The sequence below is a fragment of the Fundulus heteroclitus genome, chromosome 8 (assembly GCF_011125445.2).
Source record: "Fundulus heteroclitus isolate FHET01 chromosome 8, MU-UCD_Fhet_4.1, whole genome shotgun sequence".
NCBI lineage: Eukaryota > Metazoa > Chordata > Actinopteri > Cyprinodontiformes > Fundulidae > Fundulus > Fundulus heteroclitus.
The window spans coordinates 18619553-18643768 of NC_046368.1; the positions used below are offsets into that span (position 1 = coordinate 18619553).

Genomic DNA, 24216 nt, shown 5'->3' on the forward strand with positions numbered 1-24216 from the left:
ATGGGATAAAAACAAGATGCAAAATTTGAAAGCGAACATGAACGTTTTATTTTAAATAAATGATGTGAACAATGGCTTTATTGTAAACATTTTAACTCCTAAACTCCATTTTTAAAAGTTTTTAGATTTAATTTTAATCAGTTAGTTTGTTCCATGAAGTAAGGAAGAGGACTACAGTGTTGGTGGCCTGAGCTGATTTGATTTTTTTCCCCTCTAGATATTTATGTCATCATGAGATCTTTGCCAGTGATCTTCGAGGAATCTATCCACTGTTTTATTTCTATCATGAGTAGATAATTGATCAGCTCTGAAGTTTTTTCAATTTAGAAGACTGCAAAAAAGTTAATAGAATAATAGCACATATCTCACACCTCAAAGTGACAGAAATTGTAAGCCAAATATGCCACAAGAAACATTCTGTGAGACAGGTCATTATAAACATCAGCAGACTTTTGAAACCCAGTGAAATTCAAATGTTAGCATGATTAAGACATTTTGTGCGCTTTAACATAAGACAGGTGTTCCAAAACTAGAGGACTGTGGAACACTGCTTAAACCTTGTGAGGACCTAATTTACTCCTGTTGGGACATGGCTCACACATTTTGACCGTTCTAATGCAAGTGGGGTGTCCAAAAAAGTGCAGGACATTATATATATATATATATATATATATATATATATATATATATATATATATTTTTTTTTTTTTAAATATAGCTTTTTCATGTTCCCATCCTTTTAGCATCTGCAGTTTATTTAAAATTGTATTTATTTATTTAAAATACATTTCTATCACTAAACATTCTCATCAAGTTAAAATACATTTAAATTGCATCCTGGGAAAAAAAATGGTAATTCAAATAAAAAAAATAAATTCAAATGCATTCAACTATGTCTTTATTTCATTTGGCTTTGTGAGACCCATCACATAACCATCACAAATTTGCAATAGACAGATGTGTTTAGCAGTTTATGTACTGAAGATTAACCAACATATAACATTGCAGTTGATTCTGCAGTAAGGGAATTAGAAGTTATCATGAAGTTAGATTTAAATATCCTTGTACAAAAGATTGTCTAATGAATTATTTCACTCTTGAACATTAAAATTGAGCAGTTAGTTGTTTGGTTAACTAACACATGCCTGTAGCTCCTGCTCTTCTGTACACCCATTTTTCTGTCTGTGTGCGTATGTTGCAGCAATGACACACAGCGATTAAAGTGACTCAGAGCCTGACAATGACTCAGTGGCTCTATTGTGTTAGAAAGAGTCCAAATGAGCCCTCCCCCTTCCAAAAAAAAGGGAACAAGCTAAATACACCGACAGAGACAATTAAACCTTTTCTAATAAGATTTTTACGAGTTAGTAAAATCGACTCATTTCAAATCCAACAGTAAAAATGTTTGATTCATCAAACATTTGTGAAAAATGTTGCACAATTATTGTATGATGGCATTTTTTTTAATGGAGAGCTTCTTGATTCCGTGTATAAATGTAGACAAACAATAACATATATTGTCATTTAGAAAAAAAAAAGTTAAAGCTATGATTTCTGTGGATGTAAACACTTGTATTAATTTGTTCATTATGACGTTTCTGTGACTCAATGATATGTTTGAAGTTAGCAACTGATGTGCAGTGAAACAAAGCCTGGATTGGATCGGTTTATGTCATGTTCACTTTTCTGCATGACCTCCTGAGCTTGGCATCATTAGCTTGGGAAGTGACACAGCAGTAGGACCGCTTTTTTGGCTTTTCTTTTGTTCTGAGTGTTGGGCAAAGAAAAACACAGAAGTTAAAAAATTATAAAGAATAAATCCATTATTGGATTCAGAAGAAAGTAAAATCTTTCTAGTCACTTATTTGGGAAATTTCCTTTTGTTAATTACTTTTTTTAGATTTATATATCCTTGTCTTTTCTCTATAAATCATAACTTGTTCAGATGTGCAGAAAAATCTGTAATCTTTCCCATTCCTTTCTAATTTGTTGTGAAGCCGTTTGCTCTTTCTAGCGCTTGTGCACAATAGAGGCACCTACCGTATCTTGCATAAGCATTCAACCACCTAGTATATTTTGAGGTTACAACCACCAACCTCAATGTTTTTTTGGGGGTGGATTTGGAGTGGAAAGAAAGTTCTAAGATTTTTTGTAAAAAAAAAAAAAAAAAAAAAAAAAAAAAAAAAAAAAAAAGTCTGATTATATCTATTCCACTTAATCAATCCTTTTTGCCTTTTCTTGGGTAAAATAGTTCAAGCTTTGTTAAAGACCATCTGTTAACAACAATTTTTTATGTTTTGGGGCATGCTTTTAATTGGGTTCCAGCCTGGACTTTAATTGGGATGTTTTAACACGTGAAGCTGCCGTTCCATTATAGCTCAGTATGTTTAGTCAATGCACCACTGGAAGGTAGAACTCTGCCCTAGTCTTTTCTCCACCATCCTGCTTTACAATAGATGTGGTTTATTCAGAAACTATTTTCTATATAATGTGTTTTGCATTGAAACTCCAAAAAAGTAATAATTGTGAATCTCCTTTGACCTTGGAACCTATTTCCATGTGTTACCTGTTTGATAAGTCTCTCAGTTTAAGTGGATGGTCCTTGTTGTTAATAATTTTATTTGTGCTATAATATTTTTCAATATCGGATTCAACAGGGCTCTAGAAGATGTTCTAAGTTTGGTTCTTGTCTTAGAACGTAACTCTACTTTAAACTTCTGCACACCTTCATCCCTGACTTATCTGCTCTGTTCCTTGGTTTTCTCTAAGCGGTTTGTTCTTAAATATTCTTTAACAAACCTCTGAGGACTTCACAAGAGAAGGGATTGGTTGCACTGGATTTGATTTAAAGGTAATAGAGTAAAGGGGGCTGAATATAAACGCTCACACCAGTTTTCAAATTTTTGTTTCAAAAATTAAATTCAAGCCACGTATATGAAAATTGTGCATCACTTTGGGTTTATTCATCACATGAAATCACATTAAGATACATTGAGTTCTGTTGTTGTAAAGGTACCTTTCCAAAGCACAGTGACTCAGAAGATGAGTTGATGTGCTTGAGACGGCGACACATTATTTTATACATCCTTAATACGTGCTCTTTTCAAATTTACCGAGAAGAAATAACAATAATCTAATGCTTCCAAAAGACTCTAATCTAAACATGTATCTCTAATGTAGTTCTGACTACATGAGAGAAATATCATTCCTAAAATAAGTACTTCCAGGAATCATATTGTTACATCACCCCTCTAAAAATGACTTGGCTTTATTTTAATATCTCTACGTGTTTTATTAAGGGCGTTATTAGAGCTGAACGATTTTGGAAAATAATCTAATTGCGATTTTATTTCTTAATATTGCAATTTTTTCCCCCCAGTTTAATTTATCATGTCTTTTTAAACATATACAAACAACAAATCATTTTGTTTCCTCGCTGTGCAGATTAGTTGCTAAAAGACCCACAGCATCTAAACTCAGAGCAGAAATAATTGCGTTCTGCCTACAATATATTTCAACCAAAATTGCAATTTTGACTTTTCTCTGCGTTAACCACAAGCAACAAAAATGGCGTCTAAATAAAGATGTTTGTAAACAAGAACTATTCAAAACAAGAACTTTTAATGTTTTTATTAATCAGAATATTGTTCAAGAGAACAGCCTTTAGTTGATTTGGACATCATCCTTGTTGAACATAAAGTGCAACCAACAAGCAAGTCTATGTATTAAACTGATTGACCAGAACTTAATGCTATGTATGATTATATAAACTCTAAAACAAGTAATAAAATTAGATTATCTCACTGCTGCAACTGTCTTCCCTTCCATGTGGAGGCAAACCCACTTTAAACATTTTACCAACACCTAATGGACGTGTCTAATTCCCAAATTGTTACATAGCCAAAAATTGCAGACTCTGCGATTTGGAAATTGCGTTTTTTTTTAAATCGCAATTATATTGAAAATGCGATTAATTGTTCAGCCCTAGTTAAAATGATCGGCGTGTGGGACAACCAATAGATAAGGTGATCCACCTGGAACTTGAAGGACAGCGGGGAATGAGAGCAGGAACAAAACTCTGACAGATCCCTGCTCTTCGGTCTGGATGACAGGACTGGCCAGGGTTTTTACAGACCTGCATCTTTCAGAGAGATCTATTTTTTAACACCTTTTTCTGAATACATAAAGTATTGACTACTGTCAGGATGGAAGGATCATTTTACCCAGTATAACAAAATTACCAACTACAGCTTTAATGCTGCCCGGTTATAACATTATAAATGCTAAATCTGTACTAAGCACGTTTCAGTTTGAAACGGTCCAAAACAGTAAAGATTCAGTTATTAAAGTTATTTCAGACTGCGCAGCCATGATGGCTGCTTATCAGTCAGAAGCGTTCAAAATCATCTCTGCGACCTCTCCGTCCGTCTGAAGCAACACGATGTGAATATGATCCACGTTGTTGCTGATAAACTCTCACATGGCTGTTCCTGTCACCCTCCCTGTAGGGAAGCTATCAGCCTGGTGTGTGAAGCTGTTCCTGGGACCAAAGGAGCGCCGCGGAAGAGAAAGGTACACCCAAAAAAACGCAAGCACTGTCGCCATCCCGGAGGAATTTATATGAATGATCTGTGGGTTGAAGCAGAGTAAAGGACATAAGATATTCATTTACCCTTCCCTGCTCTATTTATAGCACCCCCTCTGTATGTTTTGCACTCCCCCCCCCCTCTCCTCCCCACCACCACCTTCCTGTATGTGAAATGAGAGGCACAGGAGGGAGATGAAGACGAATGGTTCTATGTCAGCGTGGGCGTAGCTTCAGCCCACGATGTATTGCACACTGCACGGTGCTTAGTGACTCATGTAGTTCACAATATCTGTGATCAAGAGGCTGAGCTGCCGTGTGCATGCTAGCGGATTCTGTTTGTGTGCCTTAATGTGAAGCATTATTCCGCTCTCTAAAGCTTCCTCAAATGTCAGAAAAGAGGATATAACAAAAACAGAATGAGCACGAGCTAATTTCTCTGAATGGAGGTTTGATATTAGATGATGTGCCTGCGGATGTGTGACAAACACGTGATGGTGGCAGGCGAGCTTAACTAACTCTGGCCAATTTCCTCGGCCCACTCCCCTTCATTAACCTTGTTTTAAACTTAAGCATTTATGTGGCCAAGGCAATATTTGGTATTGGCCTATTGACTGAAGATATTTTCTTGTGTTGTTTTGAGTTTGTTAAAACATAGTAAGCGGCATAAATCTGATGGTTGATTTAAGATTTATTTATTTTTTTACTGATTTGCATCAACCAATATTATTAATCCGATGTTTAGGGAAAACATCGCAACAAAGAATAAGGAAATTCAGGTTTTTCCTCTTTCTCGCTGCTTTTAGCCACCATCCAAAGCTCTGTCCAGCATTTTGGGCAAGAGTAATCTCCAGTTTGCTGGCATGTCCATCAACCTGAATATCTCCACCAGTAGCCTCAACCTGATGACCCCCGACTGCAAGCAGGTCAGTGTCCAGCCCTCCCTGATCATGTGCAGTTCTGGTCAGACGTTTGCGTGCACTAATTCTAAAATATCACGTCAATTTTGGACTTTTAAAACTGTCTTTAAACTGTTTATTTATTCTATGGTAGAGTACATGTACTACAAACAACCTGAGGGCTGTTTCACAAAACCAAGATGGAGGATTAAGCCAGGATTTTCCAGATAGCGTGGCTGAAACAAGCCTGGACTCGCTAGCACCCAGGCTTTAGTTAATCCAGGTCCCTTCTCTGTTCAGTCAGCGGTCACACCGATCAGAGACCAATGAGCTTGGTCACTGCTTCTGTTTTCTTATCTATGTTTTTTTTTTTTTAATTAGCCTGCATTAAAAGACTACTGATACACATTGGTATTCAGTCACTACTATTTTTTTTTTTTAAATCATGATAGTAGCCTATACCCTTTTATTGTTTTCCATTTGGGCATTGAAACTGTTCAGCTGTGTTTTTGAAGACTGTTGTTCTAAGTTTGACAGAAAGGCCTTTAATAGACTATTGCATGTGCTGAAGGAATTGGATAAATGGCTGAATAAGAAGAAAGGGTGTTGACAATAATGCCTGCGACTCTAGAGGGCGCTGTTTTACTGCCTCCTTGAGAAAAAAAACAGATTTCCCCTCAAGCGCACAAAATAAGCAATCTCGCAACCCTTAAACTAAAAATACTACACAAATCATAAGGCTCAGTGACTTAACAACTGTGAAGGGAAATAATATTATGTTATTTGATATAGTTTATCTTGACTAAGTAATTTCATTGCATATCAGGTATCTTACAACAATGTCTTTCAATATATTTTAGAATCTACTTAATGTTTTAATGCAGACAGTGTTCATATCAATTGTTAATATCACTATTAAAATCTGATATGAGGTGAACATTGTTTTGCAAAGGCTGTCAGCTGAAAAGATCTTATCCTTCTACTGCTTTTCTTTAGTAGTTATAGAAGGGTCAGCGAAACAGCGCCCTCTAGAGTTACAGAATCAGATAGATCAGAGAAAACGGTTTAACATTTTCTTTTGCCATAGAAGTAGCTCCAAACAAACACGTTTTCCTTTATAATAATGGCAGTGTTACTTTTTCTAGAGTATGATGTGCTTCAGTTCTTCAAAAGGCTCCATCAATGTTGCTTGTTTGGGTTGAAGTTTGGCAGACACAGCTTAAGTGTTGTAGCATCAGTGATCGACCTCATGGCCTCCTTAAAAAGCCTGGGACAGAGATTTACCTGAATTACTTAAACCTGACTTGATATAGGCGCACCTCCTGAGCCTGGTTTGGCCTTCTTGAAATGGACAAAGCCAGGATGGTCTAATCACGCTATGTCAATATTGGCTTTATCTTTTATCGTGGATTTCTAAATTCTGCTTTTGTGAAACAGGCTTCTGGATGATTTTTTTAAATTAATTTATTATTTTGTTTCACAAACAAAAACTGAGGGGACAAGTCCAAATGTGTGGTGGATTTCCTCTAACCCATTTAGGGTTAAAATTCTTCATACAGTTCACATACAGTTAACGTCAAAATTATTCATACCCCTGCCAGATTTTAGTTTAAAAAGTATTTTTATACCAACACGTTTCATCTTAGTAGAAGTAATATTTGCATATTAGATTGGTCCAAGCAGACCCCCGACCTGAATCTGACAGAGAAACTGTGGAAGGAGTTTAGTTTAGTTTATTAGCTCAAGTTTAAAATGACGGCATGAGACCAATTCAACTTCACATACATAGATAGCACTTATCACCAAAGAGAAATCATCAAAATACCCGTAGAAAGGTTCAACAAGCTGCTCAGTATTTATAGGAAGGGTTTGACCGATGTATTGTAAATAAAGATTTTCTCCATTGATTATTGAGAATAATAATGTTTGAAAGGCCACGTCAATAAAAACAAACATTTTTTTAAACTGATTACCATTTTACATTATTTTATTCTACTGAGAATTGCCTGTCTCAGATATCGGAAACAAAATTCTTGGTTGAATAAAATTATTTTTAACCGAAATCTGCAATGGGAAAAAAATCATTTCTTAGCTGTACATAGATATCAACACCAGAACTGATATTTGCTTTAGTGTCTTTTAGCAAGTTGCAATTTGACCAGCTGCTTTTGGTTATTTTTCCTACTTAACAGAATTAAGTTCTTGTTTTTAAGAACCAGTGAAGTTGTTTATTTTATTATTAGTCCACCCTGGAGAAATTAACTGCTTACATGCATAATAATAAGCCCAATTTTTTTCTGCCATTGATGGACTTGAGTAGTGGGAGCAAATGTGATAATATATCAGTTTGTATCTTTAATTGTTCTTTTCTTTCTGTCAGATCATTGCCAACCATCACATGCAGTCTATCTCCTTTGCATCAGGTGGAGACCCTGTGAGTATTTCCAGCAGTCATGCCAAAAGAATCAACATATTAGCATGTATAGTTTAATGCGAATTACATTACTCTGACAAAAACAAACGATCAGATAACATGTAATCATTTGAATATCGCATTGCTGCATTAAAACAGTAAAATCTAACAAGTCACATTTTATTGTCGTAGGACACAACTGATTACGTCGCCTATGTAGCAAAGGACCCTGTCAACAGAAGAGGTGAGGATGCAATTCTCTGCCACTCACAAAACGATCTAATATGCATGTTCTTTACTGCTGTAATCTGACTCTTCTCAGCGTGTCACATCCTGGAGTGCTCTGACGGGCTCGCTCAGGATGTTATCAGCACCATCGGCCAGGCGTTTGACCTTCGCTTCCAGCAGTACCTGCAGTGTCCCTCGAGCAAGATGTCGTCAGTCCATGACAGGTGAGGATGTGTGTGTGTGTGTGTGTGTGTGTGTGTGTGTGTGTGTGTGTGTGTGTGTGTTTTACACTGATTTTGGCTTTAATGATGATACTCTTTATCTTTTTTTTTTTTTTTTGCCCTACCACACCTTAATTAAACCATTTTACCATCTGTATTGTGGTATTTTACTCGCTGAATTAACACAGATTCAACAACTAAATAAGACCATCTTCCAACTTTGGATGTCGGACAACTTGAAATATAAGACCTGTGGTCTTGAAAGTGTACAGATTAAAAAAAGCCAAACAAACCTCTTAAATTGCTATTGTTGGAATTTTTCCAAAACAAATTTATTTGCTTTTGAGTCTTTATTGAAAAACTAATATTTATTGCAGGATTCTTTAATTGCTACTTCGAAAATGCATGAAGTGGCATGTCATTTTTCAAATACTGTGTAGGAACCGTGTTCATAAAAAATAGTTTGGTGGTGTAAAGAAAAGGTATAAAAAACACAGAAAATGTATGATTAAATTTTTATGAATTATTTAAATAAAGGTTGAAATAGAGATTGTATACTTAATATCCGTTTAATGTCACTTTGGCCAGCAACCTCGTCTTTTAAGAATTATATACATGTTTGGGATCTGAGGAGAGCAGACGCTGAGCCATAAAAAGAATAATTTCGGTTTCCAGACAAGCAGAATCCCATCCTAGTCAAATGTAGGATTCCAGCCGTTGAACAGTTCAGGTTCTTCTTTGTGTATAATTAATGGTTTTCCAGAGGAATCCTGTAAGTGCAGAAGATCCTTCCTGCCCACTGCCATCAGCATCTACAGAAACTATTTTAAGATAGCTGCATAATATGAGTCGTAGCAACCTGTAATTTCTCTTTAGGATTAATAAAATATTGTTGAATTGAACTTCTTAAACAAAAATCCATGGTGTCACAATTCTATACACTCTTAAAATGTCCTTTGATCAGGAATTTACTTTATCAATACTATTTTATGATTTCTTGTTTACCTGGGGGTTTATTCATAGACTCAGAGGATGTTATCTTGCTCTCTTCTTTTCCTCTCCTATGTTTTTTTCACATGTTCTCCCTTTTAGCATGTTGTCTCATCTTCTTCTCTTCTTTTTTATCTTATACCTTCCCATTTCTGTGGCCATTGAACATGAACTAGTCCCAGCATAAAATCTAATAAAGATTTTTTGCATATATAAATCGAGCAGAGCGCTATGGCAAAATTGGTACGGCTCCACTTGTGAAGTTAAAATCTGTTGGGCTCCTTTTGCCAGTATGACAACAATTCTTCATGCCACATTGCCAGACAGGACTCATTAAAATAAAAAAATAAAAACGGGAAAGACAATGGACCATACCCTCCGAATAAGGCGGATGTTTGTAGACAATAGCTTGAGAGTTATGTATGTATTGGGAAATGTGTTCTTACGTTTCTTGTGTGCATGTGTTCTTCCTTCTAGGCTTTTAAACATGGAGGAGTTGGCATGGACAGAGGAAGAAGAGGAGTCTACAGAACATCCTTATTATAACAACATACCGGGCAAAATGCCACCCCCAGGAGGCTTTATCGACACTCGACTGACAAATCAGAATGCAGCATCAGAAGGAGGCCAGGTACAACTTCAATAATGCAGTTTATTCTAAAACACCAATAATGTGGATGTATTTTGTCTGAAAAGAGAATGCAACAGCTGACTCTTCATAAAACTTGCAAAGTCCGAACCTGTGGAATGAGCTACAGTGTTGTTGAAAGGTATATCTTTTGCTTTTTTTGTTAGCAGACTTAAATGTATCAGATCATTAAAAAATGTCATAACAGACAAAGATCACCATAGTAAATACAAAATGTAGTTTTCAAACGATGATTTCATTTATCAGGGAAACAAAAAAAATCCAAATCCACCTTGCCTCATGTGAAAGCTTATTTTCCCTTTGAGTCATTTACATCATTGGGAAATATTTTTGACCCATTCTTTCTTGCAGAATAGTTTAAATCAGCCAAACAAGGAGGTGTTTGCAAGCCGAAACAGCTTTTTTTTTTTTTCTGGTCACGCCGCAGCATCTCAATCAGATTCAAGAAAGGACTTTGACTAGGCCAGTTAAATTATATTCAGAGGTAGCCCTGCTGATGTTCTGCATTATATTGCTACGCAACACATATGCCTTGCACTGATTCCCTGCACTCATTGCACAATTTAGGGAGCGCTGTTAGAGAAAAACTTGCGGCCAGGAACTTTATATCGTGGATCAAGAGTGGCAAGTAATTGTTTGAAGCCAGGTTTTTCAGCTGCAGACAACAGCAGCATATCCATCACTATGAAGCATGTTACTGCATGCGTGATGTCCTTATGCCGCTTGGACGCTTTGTCATTTTATCACAAAGAAGGAAGCCCAGTTTAGCTGCTGTACCTGCTTTGTTTTGGAAGAACTTCCAGAAGATTCCTATGAAGACGTGGAGTTGTGCGGGGCTGCACAGCTCGCGCTGCTGCGGGTGTGAGCGCCTTATGTGATGAAACAAGTTGGTTGCGTTACCAGACTTTGTTTTTACCGGTTCCTTGCAAGTTTTACAAATCACTGGTTTATTTCTGTCAGACTGGAGAACTAGTAAAACCCCGTTTAGGGACTGTTTCCTCTGCCTCTCCTTGCTGCGACATATTCATGTGCTCTGTGTTGTGGTTTGAGAGGGCGGGGCTTTGTGACGGCGTGGGTCCGCGATTACGATTGGTTGAGAGGAAGTAGTGACTGCAGCATCAACTAATATCATAGGCTGAAAGGAAGGAAGGAAAACTGTCTCTATATTGTTTTTCCTATCGCGCCACTCGTCTATTGATCAATATATACTGTTATTGAATTATCGTCCAGCCCTAATTCAAAGTGCTGTATAAAACAAACAGAGGAAAGAAAAGCGTTACGGTAATGAACTCACGACAGGACATAAATCATATATCCATCAATTGCAAAAAAAAAAAAAAGCAAGTCATTAAGTCCTCAAAGCTGTAAACCAGCCCCTAGATCATCACAACACCACCACCATCAGTGACTGTCAGTATGATGTCCAGTTCCCTCAACAATGGGCGTGTTAACTTTCCACCTGATGAAACTGGACACACACCCTGTAAAATGGTTCAGTTGAGCTTTTTGTTATGGAGCGCTTCCATTGGGCGCTTCCCTTTTTGCTAAGTCAGTGTTCAGTGGTCTGCCATGGTTTATTAGTAGTTTTTGGGGTCTTTTGATTTTGTATTTATTCAGGTTATTATTGATTGATATTAACATTTATCCAACGGTCTGACACATTTAAGAGTCATATTGCCTAACTAGACATTTGTGTGTTGCTCTTCTAAGGGCTCATTTTACAGTGAACAATAACAATGCATGATCTGACTTTTCAAATATTTTTGGATTAACATCTAATTTATGAGCATTTTAAGTTCTTTAAAAAAGAAAGCTTGCTGTACATGCCATTTGACTTGATTATTTGCGATTTATCCATCCATCTGGATGTTGAATGAAGTTAAGAAGATATCGATGCTTCTAAAACTATTCATTTCCAGTTTGAGAGTAATTTGTTTGTTGAGAAATATCTTCACCGGTCACTGATTCTGCATTTGATCAGGCGGGCCCGGACTCGGTGGATCAGACATACTACCAGGGGCGGCATTGTGACAATTGGGCTGATGAGAGGAAAGCCGTCTTCCTGCAGCAGGGTAGGTACCGTAGTCCGGTAAATTAGGCACATATTTAGCCCTGACAGGTGTTGTCACTCCAGCAGTATGGCTTTGACTTTGTTTTTTTCGAAATGCCCAGGATCTTTTGATATCAGCAGTCTGCCAGAGAATAAAGGCCAGGCACCAAAATCAGCAGAGATGCCCATGTATGTCAACACGCAGCAGATTGATGCCCAGGTGCTTGCAGCCATCCAGGCAGAAGCAGAAAATGCCACAAAAGCCACGGGAGATGCAGGCAAAGAGAGCCCCCAGAAGGACCTGTTTGACATGAGTAAGACTTGATCAGCTTTCATTTATTATCTAGTTTCCCTTGATATTGGTAAAAAAGTGGGCAGAATTGCCCAATTTTGGAGAAAAGATTAGTTTAATTGTATGTCATTGATATGTGTTAAAATACTAAGACCTTACAACATCAAATGCAAACATTAGTTCAGTACTTTGAGCTATTTTTTTTGCAAGTTGATTGTAGGCGATCAAATAATTACATCACTGTGTGACTAAAATTCAATAACTTGCAGAGCCACATTTGAAAACCATAAAAATGCCTAATGCTGTTCTTTGCTGCCCCATTAGTCTGTCACAGCATTTGGATTTCAGACCTCTCATCTCTACAGTGTTGCTCAGGGTCATTGAGGTTTGTGGTTCATTCACCACCGTCTCAGTGTCGTACCGCAGCATATTAGTCAGGCTGAGCTTTGTCTGGACTATTGTGACACTTTCTTTGCCTTTTTATTCCCTGTCTTGTATATTTGGCTCATGTTAGGCGTATAATTTGTGCTTTTCTGGAAAAACTTGATCGTAAGACAGTTTACATTTTTTTAATGAAAATTTTCCTTAGAATATCCCTTTTTGATATAGTAGTTTGACATATGATAATATAAATAGTATTAATAGCTGCCAAAGCCATTTCAAACCGAAATAATCAAATAATGTATAAGGGGAGGAAAAAAAATGTCTTTCTTTTTTCACAAAATCACCAAAAATCAGCTGTATCTGTTGGCAGCACTTAAAATTGTTATAAAATAGATTTAACAAACAATTTGTTTAGGTTATATTTTTAAATATTTGTGTAATTAGTAGAAAAACATGATCAATTGCTTATTGTTTTCCAGTGTGTACATGATGTGACATGACACATGATGTACTGTATATGTGCGTAATTCATAAATTAGAAAATGGAAGTTGCCCATATATCCATTTAAATAAACTTTTGGTTGAGCCTACCAGAAAAACGGAAATACAGCTTTTTCACCTGGATTTTGTATTCATTTTTTTATAAAAAACGTTTTCAAAAATTCTAAACGTGGGATTTTAATATCCAAATAAATATACGCAAACTAAAAAGTTGGGTTCATCTAAAATGACCTGTTAGTTACTGAAATGACCACATCTACTGTTGTAGAAGAAAATGTGTTTAAGGATTTTTAAACATCTTACCAAGGGTGCCATTAAATGCTGAGGGTGCTGTAATTAAAATAATTACAGAGGTTCTCAGCTTTACCTCCTTTATACATGTCTTATGTAATTACATCATGTCAGCAAATATATATAGACAATAACAGTGTTAATACTGGTGTATATCTTTATTCTTTACTTCTTTTAACCCCCGATTCAATACTGATTTTATAGAGCAGTAATAGCACCCATAAAGAACATTTTTTGATCTTTTGTCAATAATCAAATTTCAACAACAGACTAAGAAGATCTAAGTCAATTTAACAAGCTGTCCAAAACAAATTGTTCTTTCTTTTATTTAGGGAAAACTTACCAAACAAATGTGGCTGTAAGTGAAAAATAATTGGAAAGTTCAGATCAGTTCCCAAACCCTGGAAGTTGTAAACCGCTTCAAAAGAACCTCTCTGACAACAAAGGCTCACAAAACCATTTTTAATGGTCGGTATACCCTGTGCGATTTTATCACTCCCATAAGACTTCTCCATGACACACTATGCAACCAGGATCTAATGAGCTTTACGGAGTCAAGTTCTATGTGTGCACATTGTACCATCACCGTTCACTGCTACATCGGTGACGACGGACGACAACAAGTGACGTCATCAGCGTGCAGCCCATCAGCGAATGCCATCCAGCTACAGCACCGGCTATATTTAGTATAAACTAAATCAGCCGCCTGCTCTACTCTTCAATCCCAAACTCTTCCGAAACAAAACCACGGTTAAATAGGTTGAATAAAAATAGTCCAGCGACAGATTAAAGAGATTAAACTCTATGAAAGAGTCTGTTTAATCAGAGGCCAAAAAATTTGACTAAAATAAAAACCCAACAGGAAGGAAAAATACATTCAGTCTCCTGTAAGGGAGCAATGATGAAAGCTCTCACCGGTTTGTGACTGCCGTGTAATCCAACAGGCACCAAGCTGATGATGATGCACATGTTTGCAGCCTTGGTTGCTGCTCAGTGTGGCAGTTCGGTTGCTCTGAAATATCTGACAGTGTCAGATATTTACCGCAGGTTATCTTTGGTTGCAGGATGCTACCAGTGCAATGCAAGGCCGCAGATTTAATTAATTGAACTTTATTGATCTCACAATGGAGAAATTCACTTCTGCATCTTAACCCATCCCCTTGGGGAGCAGTGGGCTGCCATTGTGCGGCGCCTGGGGAGCAATTGGGGGTTAAGGGTCTTGCTCAGGGACCCAGAATGGCGGCTTGTGGGAGTTGAACTCAGAACCTCTGGGACCGAAGCTCTGTGCTCTAACCACTAGGCCACCACTCCCCCCCAGAGCCAAGATTTCTCCATGATTTTCCTCCAGTCCTCGTCTTTTGTCTGGGACTACCCTAAATCTCACTGTGCACTGTGGGACCCCTGTGAACTGCACCGAGAGCCATTATGTGCAAACCGAGAAACGTGGAACTGTAGTGAATCTTCCCAGATTTGGCCGGCTTGCCATAACTGATGCGACACGATTAATAATGACGGTCTTTTCACAATCATTTCAAGTCTATTTTTTTCCGTACTGACTATTCCTTCTTCTCATGCACCAGAGCCCTTTGAGGAAGCCATTCAGTCCCAGTCTCAGCCACTGACCCAGGGCCAGTCACAGAGCCAGGTGTCCAACCTTCAGAAGGCAGCATCTGTGGACAACTCCAGCCCCCTCCTCGTGCGTTCTTTGGCCTTCCGTGCGCAGGAGGAGCTGGAAGGCCAGATGTGGTACCACGGCAAAATGAGCCGGCGCGATGCTGAAAAACTGCTCAAAAACAACGGGGACTTTCTCGTCCGCACAAGCACTACCAACCCAGGGTCCTACGTTCTGACTGGCATGCACAACGGACTTGCGAAACACTTACTGCTGGTGGACCCTGAGGGCACGGTAAGAAAGGAATAAAAAGTACAGCAGTTGGTTTTAGGAGTGACCGTTTTGCGAGACCATAACCGATTTTGTGATTTGTCTTCTGTTCAAAGGTACGGACAAAAGATCATATATTTGACAGCATTAGCCACCTTATTGGCCATCACCGTGACAACAATCTGCCAATTGTCTCAGCTGGGAGTGAACTCTGTCTCCGTCAGCCCGTTGAGAGGAAATTGTGATGCTTGAAAGGCCTGATGGGAAGCAGAGAGCCTTTATTTGCTCTCTCATCCTGGAACTGGAAGATGCCTAAAAGAAGGCTCAAAGTGCTCAAAACTGACCAGCTTTACTGGAGTCATTGGAGTACACAAGATTTGTTAAGGATAAAGGAAAACTATTTATAGAATTGCTATTATTTTGTTGTGATGACTGAAATGCTATATTTTTGAGAAGAAAAATTGGTGCATTTGGACTAAATATCTTGATTTGGTGTTTACAAAAAAAAAAATACCCAATAAAATTGTCCTTGTAGTTTAGATGAAGTGCAAATAAAACCTCAAAGAGGCGAGAAGAATATTTTAAAATAAAATTCTAAACTTTCAGTTTTGTCTGTCAAGCACAACCATATTTCTACTGAAATCGTCGACTCAGTGGTTGAAGAATCAGAAAGGCTCTTTTAAATAATTTCTAATAGAAAAAAAAATGCCCTTAAACTGACCATTAGTGTGACATCCTAATTTCTTAGTCTCCATATGAAAGCTACTTTTGTTGGAGATTGGAACTGAATGCGTTCTCACAGGAGCAAATGGACACTTTTTCATATTGCTGTCAATGGCTTTAGAGATCAACCTTTTTTTTTTCAATAATTATAAAGTATTTCCTCGTGTCACTGCAGCCGCATGACTTCAAATCAACTGTTCTCGTGGCCGTGTTCGTAGACCTCGATTCCCCTTTATTTGAAAGGAGGTGCTTGTTTATGCTGACACTGTAAAAAAAAAAAAAAAGATCTGCTTTTTCAACAAGTGGTTTGTTTTGAATTGGTTTTCTCTGACATTTTTTTTAGGTGTATTGTCGGTGGTTAGTTTTGGTGCTTGAGTCATACGGTTTAATATCCATACATTTTAAATGAACACGCTCGGCTCTTTTTGTGAACTTTTAAAAACTTTTTTTTTTCTTATGATCACGAATGAATAGCACAATCAGAGCTCTGTTTCAGTTGTACAGAGCAGATGAGGGGCCAACATTTCAAAGTGTCAGAAAACTAAATCTTAGATTCACATTGACTGAAGTTTCAACAGATTATTCACATACATTTACTGACAATACAAATGCATAATATATGTGTTGATGTCTTTAATCATGATTAGGCATGGGCTGGTATGGTCTTCTTTATAAACTTGGATAAAAAATACCCTGGATTCACAGGATTTCCAAAATACATGAAATAGAACCCACTAAATAATCAACTTCAAAGCTTCATGTAATAGATCTTTTAATAAATGAACATTATGTCTATTTGTAGCCCTGCTTTGATATATATATATATATATATATATATATATATATATATATATATATATATATATATATATATATATATATATATATGCCAGGAGTATGGACTGAAATTTGAACACAGCTCGATTTGGCTCTGTGTGAATGATTTACAAACTTTTTTTCAGTTGTGATATTACCATAATATGTCTTTACAAAGATTCTGAGTTTTTTAGTGAAAGAACCATGTAGCGGGTGGTAAAACTAAATACATACTTGTAATTTAATTGCAGATAGAATACTCTTTCTCTTTTTTTATATCACCAGAAATTAAGTTCAGCTCCTCGTTATTAAAGAAACGATGTTGTTGAGAAAGAGTACTGATCTCCAGCAGCACCTCTGTGTCTCAGTTGGTCCTAAAGCAGAGATGATGCTGTGTTGACAGATTATCTGAGGGGCAGATGATGAACGCAGTCCATTTTATTTCCTGGAAAAAAACACCATTAATTTACAAAAAATAGATCCCAAAACAGACATGACCCACAACTGGGGAATGGGACCTGGACCTTTTGAAGTTTTTGGATGCGTGGCTCATTAAGTGAGGTGTTGTGTTGGTCATCCAGATGCACCACATCTATTACAAGCACCGTCCATTGATTTGACATGCTTGTCAGCCTTAGCTAAAGCCAGTCTACATTTGGACTTCTAACAGACATAAATACACACAAAATGTGCTTTGCTTTTAGACCACATATATACCAGTTTAGTCTAGACAACCCAGGTGGTGTAACACGCTGATAACTGGTCAAATTAGTCGAGCTATGTGCTCAGATAGCCAGCTTTCTGTTGCTTGTAGCTCCCCAACTGTAGTTTCCAAACATCATCACCCTTTTATGAAGTGTGATGGGCGTTGCGACGTTAGTTTCAACACCATGCTTGTCCATGTTTTTTTCAATGGAGTCATTTCCATGCCGCCAACTTGGCCTTTTTCATAAGCGAGGGTAATAATAGTGGCCGTCCTTTGGCCAGCTGGCCAGCAGTGTGCAGCAAAGGGGAGGGGAGGTGCTTTGTTGTTCTACACACTATATTGCTTGAGAAAACCCATCGTTCCTCCAATTTCATTGCTAAAGAAAACTGTCCCATGCCTAACCATGACTATTATACCCCATGCCAGATTACCACATATTGTTTCATTGTCGGTTCTTTCAGACGGTTCCTTTTCAGACGGTTCCTTTTCAGAGTTAATTTACATTTTCTTGCCACCTGTAAACAATCTCTCCTCGAAACAGTTCATTCTTAGGTCTCTTGATTGTTTTTGTGCAGAAAGACATCCAAATTTGGGTAGGGTACATCGAAATGATCTGCAGCTCTTCTGGAAACCTCTTGGTTTCCCCCCCCTTTTTTTTCAAATGGCTTCATCCTTATTGTTGTCAGGACACTGATGGATACCAAATGAACGGGGCATTGTATTTGAAATGCACTCGACCACTTGAGTTGTACCAAAACAAGTACGAGTTCAATGAGTTTGACAAGACAGATGCAATGTAATATAACGTGCCTGTGTTTGTGCTGCAAGAAGGTGTGTACATGCACAAGTATAACACAACAACCTGTTTGGCCACAAAGCAGAACATTTGGTGTGCTGTAAAACCCGTTCCCTCCAGTCACTTCTGCAATATTTGTGACTCAGTTTTAGCAAACCTGACAGCTTGCGAGAGGGACTAATGATACATTTTTAGAAAAAAAAAACATTAATTTGAGTTTTATATAAGTTGAATTAGAAGTTTTGAAGAAAGTATCTAAATGAAAAAATAAAACCCTCCATACTTGAATGTAACAGATTGAACATAATTAGCTTTGCAATGTAAAGAAAATACTCGACTAAACACACTAGGACACTGATGGCATCTTTTCAGATTTCTGTTGACTAAAATGTGCCTTTAATTTGTACAAATTGTGTTATTTTTTTCTCCCTTTTTCTCCCTTCAATGTGCAATAGCTGATCTTTGATGGGGCATGCCTGTTCACTGGGGGATGTTTTTGCCCTGCTGAGTGTTGCTGCTTGAGACTAGCGTTCTCACTTTTACCTTGGTCTCTTTCCCTCACTATTAATATGTATTATAAATGTCATAATTTTTGGGTTATGAAGAAAAGACAGGGGGAGGGGGGGGGGGTCACAGAGAAACACTATTTTGGGACACTTATATTTAAAAGATGAAATAAAAACGAGTCCAAATGAAGTTTACAGGTGTTTAATCTTTTAGTTGTATGGGTTTGTCATTATTCTGTATGACTGTTTGGCAATAAAATTGTGAATGTGTAGAATTTCTCTTGTGTTTACTATAGACCTAAAAATCTTTTCATTTGGCATCAGAGGCAGCTTTTTCCCATTTTTCAACACATTTTCTCTAAACGAAAACAGATATGCCTTAATCAAAAGGAATAAAAACAAAATACATTTCCAAGAATTGTGTTCAGTACATGCAAAGACCAAAAAAAAAAAACAAAAAAAAAAAAAAAACAGCCTGTGAATAAGGTCTGGGCTGCTCTGGATAGCTGAAGATTACACTTTTAAAGCATTTGTTTGTGACACAAAAAGTGCAGCCAATGTCACAAACTACAATCACTACAGCTTGTGTCATGAAAGCTGACCAGAGTGTAGAGTTGAACAAACCAGTCAGCCTGGTAGAGGACCAGACAGTGCTGCTCACACGCTACATCTACCAGGAAAAGGGTGAAGATGGGGGCCCCAGCCGGTGATGAAGACCCCAACTAGTTTCTTACTGTAGATTTCCCTTTATTTAGTCTTCAATTGGCCTGATGTCCCTTCTTGGTATCTCCTCTTGTTCCAGCTATTGTTGAGACGTCATTGAGGACGCGTGTCTGCCTCCTGACTACTCCGCTGGTCCTGGTCAGATTTACTCCTGCTCCTCCGTGACTTCTTCCTGCTTTTGCTGGGCTTGAGGGTCCCAAACATGCTTCTTGTCACAAGCGGCACAAACCAGAGCCAGGAAGGCCCCCCTCATCTGCCGGTTCGTCAGGGTGTAGATGATGGGGTTCATGGCCGAGTTGAGCACAGCCAGCGCGATAAACCAGTCGGCCTGGTAAAGGACCGGGCAACGCCGCTCGCACGCCACGTCCACCAGGAGCAGGATGAAGATGGGCGTCCAGCAGGCGATGAAGACCCCGACCACGATGATGACGGTGCGCAGAAGGGACATGGCGTGCTCAGAGTTGCTGTACTTACTCACCTTGCGGCTGCTGGACTTCACCACGATGTAGATGCGAGCGTACAGGACCGACATGGCTAAGAGCAAGACCGTGAGCACGGTGATACAGAAGGCTACGTACTTCTTGCTGTAGAGAGGCAGGACCGTGGAGCAGTCAGGGAGGTTACGGATGCAGTTCCAGCCTAAGATGGGTAAAGCGCCGAGAGTTACGGCGATCACCCAGCAGGCGCCGATGAGCAGAAACACTCTGTAGTTCTTGCTGGCGTCGTAAGGCTTCATTTTGATCATGGTCAAGTGTCTCTCTATGGCGATGGCCAGGAGACTGAAGATGGAGGCGCTGAGCGCTACGAACATGCTGCCCTCTCTGATGAACCACAGCGTGGGGGAGAGTTCAAAAGTCTTTTCTCCAGAGAGGAGCAGGTTGACCAGGTAAGCGACTCCGGCCAGCAGGTCGCACAGGGCCAGGTTTCCGATGAAGAAGTACATCCGGTTGTGGAACCTGTGGTTCCTCCATATGGCCACCAGGACGGTGAGGTTCTCCAGGAAGATGAAGCTGCAAATGATGAGGAAGACGATGGTTTGGACGTCCACAGCACTTGGATTAGAAGCAAACATCTGCTGGTTGTCCAGCTTTCCGGTGTAGTTGTAGTGAAGGAGTATGATGTTCATCTTCAGATTACCAGCTGCAGACATTGGCGATCAGAGGTAAGCAGCAGCTTAGAAGTCCATCAGCAACTGCAGCACAGAAAAAAAATTACAGGAAGCATTTAGAAGTATATAAGCATTATATTTATTAGCATTAGCAGTCATTAGTAGGTCATGTATGTTTTTATTGAATGATATACGGCTACTTTTTGAACAAAAATTAAAGATTGTGAAAAAGTTCAATATCTTTTCACTCGTTTAAGAAGCTGAACTCTTCTATTATGTAGATTCAATACAAATAGAGTATAACATTTCAAGCTTTGTGAACAATGAAAACAAAACAAATTTAGTGTCTCAGCATATTAGCGTAATCCAAAGATTAACAAAAAAGGAAATCTGAAACAGAAATGTTGAACTTCTGAAAAGTATGTCCCTTCTGAAAAGACAGTGGCGCTGCAGTCAGAGAGTAGCCCTAACTACCGGGTTGTCTGTTCGATCCCGCGCTCCGACTAGCTCAGTCATCGTGTCCTTGGGCAAGGCACTTCACCCGAACTGGTGGTGGTCAGAGGAGGCGCCAATGTAAGGCAGCCTCGCCTCTGTCAGTCTGCCCCAGGGCAGCTGTGGCTACTTACATAGCTCACCACCGTCAGGGTGTGAATGTGTGAATGACGGACTGCAGTGTAAAGCGCTTTGTGGTCGTTGGACTAGTTAAAGTGTTGCACAAGTACGATCCAATTACCATTCTCTGCTCTCAGTCTCTGAATTGACCTTGTTTTGCATGAATTAATGGATCACTGCAGCATGGCAATCAGCATGTGGTTATGGTGAGGTGTAATGGAAACCCAGGTTGCAATGACAGCAGCCTCTGGGTCATCTGCGTTGTTGGGTCTGATGTCTCTCACTTTCCTTGTGGCTGTATGAGCAGGGGTAAAGTCCAGCTGGAAAATAAAATCAGCATTTCCATACAGCTTGTCAGCATAAGGCAACATGAAGCGTTCTGAAATTTCCTTGTATATAACATGCAGGACAGGGATACCTGAGGAACAGGGTTGGGAACCACTGCTCTACAATCCTCCAGACACGGTGCATTTGATGTTCAAATGAAATTCAAACTTTACTTTAATCAGAAAAGAGGATTTTTGATAACGTGGCAACAGTTATTTTACTCCTTAGCCCAGGTAAGAGATTTCTGCTTTAGGAAACATGTATTAACATGAGGAATGCAACATCTGTAGCATCTGTGGTAGCTTTTGTAGGTTGACTCGGAGTTTTTTGGACGATCCTCTCAAAGTCGCAGTTATCCCAATTGCTGCTGTGCCTTCTCCTATCAGACTTTTTCCTTCCACTTAACTTTCCAGGAACATGTTTGGATCAACCTGCTTCTTTAGCAACGACATCTTGTGGCTTATCCTCCTTGAGGAGGGGGCCAATGACTTCTGGACATCTGTCCAGTCAGCAGTCTTCCCCATGATGGTGCAGCCTGCTGGCCCAGAGTGAGAGACTATTTAGAGACAATGGGAACCATGGCCGGTGTTTTGAAATATTTAGCTGATTAAGGTGTGACATTCTCATTTTCTGAGACACTGAATTTTGGGTCTTCAAATCTACAGGAAATAATGGCTTGAAGTATTCCTGGTATAGACTGGTGTCTTGTTCCACCTCTTGCCTATTGACCACTGGAGATCTAGGAATCCGGCACCACCCAGCCATCAACCCTGCATGGATAAGCTGGTATGCAAAATAGATTGGAAAAATTGAGTATTTCACTCCATACAAAATAAATCTACATAATATTTAAGTTTAACATTCTGAAATGAGTGACAGACAAATAATAAACTTTTTCACAATATTCGAGTTTGTTTTGGATAAATTACAGCAGCAAATTACAAAAGCAAAAAAATGTTCACCAGCCTTTGACGCGTTTTTCTAATTGTACTTAACCTCGACCAGCAAAGACACACAAGAAGTCAAACTGCTGAGTATGTTAGCGCCTTTAGAACAGACATGACAGAGAGGAGGGAAGTCTGCCTGTGGGTTCGGGTCCTGATGGTAGGCTTTACTTGTGGCTTTGAAGCCTCTTCCTCAGGTTACAGACTGAGTACCATTTCTGACCCAGAGCGGAGGGAAAGATTGAGGCTGGATATTTTCCTTTCTCTTGTTTTTTAATGTATCACATTTAATTCTTCAGCGGAGCGGCTTTTAAAACTCAAAGAAGCCTTTTGTGGGATTGGGGGAGGTAGGTTTTTTTCCCTCTGCTGCAAGGACATTTAGGAAGAGAGAAATGATAAAAAATATCTGGTTTTATTTAACTTAAATATTAGGTATACATTTATTAGTTTTTATCACAAATAATAATATTAATAATAATAATAACAACAACAGAGGTGGGTAGTAACTAGTTAAATTAACTCAGTTGCATTTACTTGAGTAACTTTTTGAAAAAAAAAATACTTTTAAGAGTTGTTTTACTGCATTGTACTTTTTACTTTTACTTGAGTCATATTATTATTATTCAAGTATTGCTACTCTTACTTGAGTAAAGTTTCTGGCAACCCTACCTGCTACGAAATACTTCATAAATAAAGAACAGACTTGTTTTAACCAGAAATGGACCACAGAGACGAATATGTAGTTTATCTTAAAGTGAGACTTCTTATTTGTACACAGACTTTGTTATTTTAACATTATTTTCTATCTGCTGAAATCATTGAGCCATTTGGAGGTCAAATTAAATTACAGCAAACAGTAGATATTGTCATTGGAAGTACTTTCCACTGTTCTAACATACATTAACTGCTGTAAGTATTGTTTTGAGTTTAAAAGTGTTTCTTTTGTCTTTAGTATATGTTTGTCTAAAAATACCAGAATTTGCACATAACCTCATATGTCTGATTACATAATTTTCAAATATTAAATTATCAGCTGTTATGATTAGTTACTCAGTACTTGAGTAGCCTTATTATAAACACTTTTTACTCTTACTTGAGTAATTTATAGGCTGACAACGTTTTACTTTTACTTGAGTAAAAAGATGTTGAAGTAGCGCTACTCTTACTTGAGTAAAATTTTTGGCTACTCTACCCACCTCTGAATAATAATAAATTTTGGCCATGATTTGACAGCTGGAGGGTCCAGTTCTTGGCCACTGCTCATCACCTCGGGACAGCTGACCTGATTCTGAACGTGATTGATTGGTGATTTGTAATTTTATTTGTTTATTTGCCAATGATGAAACATCTAATCTTCCTAAACCTGCCCTAACCCTAAACTTAAAGAAACAAATTTGGTCAAACCTACAGGCATTATGTATGTTATTGGAGAAAAGAATAATGTTTAACTATTTAGCATTTTTAGGTACCATTAATCTGGATAGGCCAAAAAAATTTGAAATGCAATTTGGAGCTATAATTAGCCAATAAAGCAGTAACTTGTCAATAAGACAAATTAAAAAATTAAATA

The 24216-nt window shown here is 38.3% G+C and overlaps 2 protein-coding genes across 4 annotated transcripts in view; one reads left to right on the plus strand and one right to left on the minus strand.

The window, feature by feature from the left end:
* Window positions 1-16246, plus strand: part of shc3 (SHC (Src homology 2 domain containing) transforming protein 3) — a 29903-nt gene extending 13657 nt beyond the window's left edge. For all 3 annotated transcript variants that reach the window (XM_036140254.1, XM_012869016.3, XM_036140253.1), the window contains exons 4-13: window positions 4509-4572; window positions 5392-5511; window positions 7865-7918; window positions 8090-8141; window positions 8220-8349; window positions 9814-9967; window positions 11967-12057; window positions 12158-12349; window positions 15084-15409; window positions 15502-16246. In XM_036140254.1, the coding sequence (XP_035996147.1) occupies window positions 4509-4572; window positions 5392-5511; window positions 7865-7918; window positions 8090-8141; window positions 8220-8349; window positions 9814-9967; window positions 11967-12057; window positions 12158-12349; window positions 15084-15409; window positions 15502-15630 (1312 nt within the window). In that variant the 3' untranslated portion in view covers window positions 15631-16246. The remainder of the gene's footprint in view (window positions 1-4508; window positions 4573-5391; window positions 5512-7864; window positions 7919-8089; window positions 8142-8219; window positions 8350-9813; window positions 9968-11966; window positions 12058-12157; window positions 12350-15083; window positions 15410-15501) is intronic.
* Window positions 16247-19386: 3140 nt separating this feature from the next.
* On the minus strand, window positions 19387-21767 carry LOC105930690 (sphingosine 1-phosphate receptor 3). Its single transcript, XM_012869019.3, is given in 3 exon segments — window positions 19387-19853; window positions 19855-20847; window positions 21497-21767. Coding segments are annotated over 2 exon segments (1056 nt in total). The 5' UTR covers window positions 20806-20847; window positions 21497-21767; the 3' UTR covers window positions 19387-19748.
* Window positions 21768-24216: the final 2449 nt, after the last annotated feature.